Source organism: Penaeus monodon, chromosome 27, assembly GCF_015228065.2.
Source record: "Penaeus monodon isolate SGIC_2016 chromosome 27, NSTDA_Pmon_1, whole genome shotgun sequence".
NCBI classification, from domain to species: Eukaryota; Metazoa; Arthropoda; class Malacostraca; order Decapoda; family Penaeidae; genus Penaeus; species Penaeus monodon.
The window spans coordinates 31,196,688-31,197,390 of NC_051412.1; the positions used below are offsets into that span (position 1 = coordinate 31,196,688).

General features: G+C 34.7%; 1 protein-coding gene across 1 annotated transcript in view; it reads left to right on the forward strand.

Moving 5' to 3' along the window:
* The window catches only part of LOC119590494, a 12,920-nt gene that overhangs the window by 11,090 nt on the left and 1,127 nt on the right, over window positions 1-703 (forward strand). Inside the window, exons 4-5 of the mRNA XM_037939144.1 lie at window positions 117-292; window positions 497-594. Coding sequence (XP_037795072.1) covers window positions 117-292; window positions 497-594 — 274 coding nt within the window. The remainder of the gene's footprint in view (window positions 1-116; window positions 293-496; window positions 595-703) is intronic.

Consider the following 703-nt stretch of genomic DNA (forward strand, 5'->3'; position numbering starts at 1 on the left):
AGAAAATCATGGGATGGTTGATAAATTGACTGATTTTTGTATATTTTAGATATTTTAATTTTTTTCTTGTTTACAATTAATATCTTATTGGCTGAGATAGTAATGACCTTTTCCAGAAGCAGCCAGTTTACTCACAACAGACCAAGAGGTTTCTTCCTTTGGGGCTTATCACGATGGTCTACCAGAATACACACTCGACAGGTGTCCAAACATGCAACTATGAAGGACAGGGTGTGGGTGGCATATCGACATGGGGTTTATGACATTACGGATTTTATCCAAGAACATCCAGGTAAGCTAATTGGTTGTGTTATATAAGTACTTTTGAGGTTTTCTTAACATTGTATAACATTATTAATATATATATTTTTGTAGCATTAATCAGTTTGCAGATTACAAAAAGAAATCATTCCAGTTGTACACATAGAATGCACATGAAAACAAATTACACAGCATGAGAAAAATTTGGAAAGTCCTTGTTATTGATGTCTTACAGGTGGAGACAAAATCCTGATGGGTGCAGGAGGTTCTGTTGAACCTTTCTGGGCCTGTATGCCGTTCATAGAACCCGCATGTGCTAGAGTTGTTCGAGAAGTACAGGATTGGTTAGTATCTGCAATTTTTAATGGTTTCTGTTGTACATGAAAACTTATTTATATATTTTGTTTTGTTTTGGAGAAAAATGAGGGAAAATGAAATCATA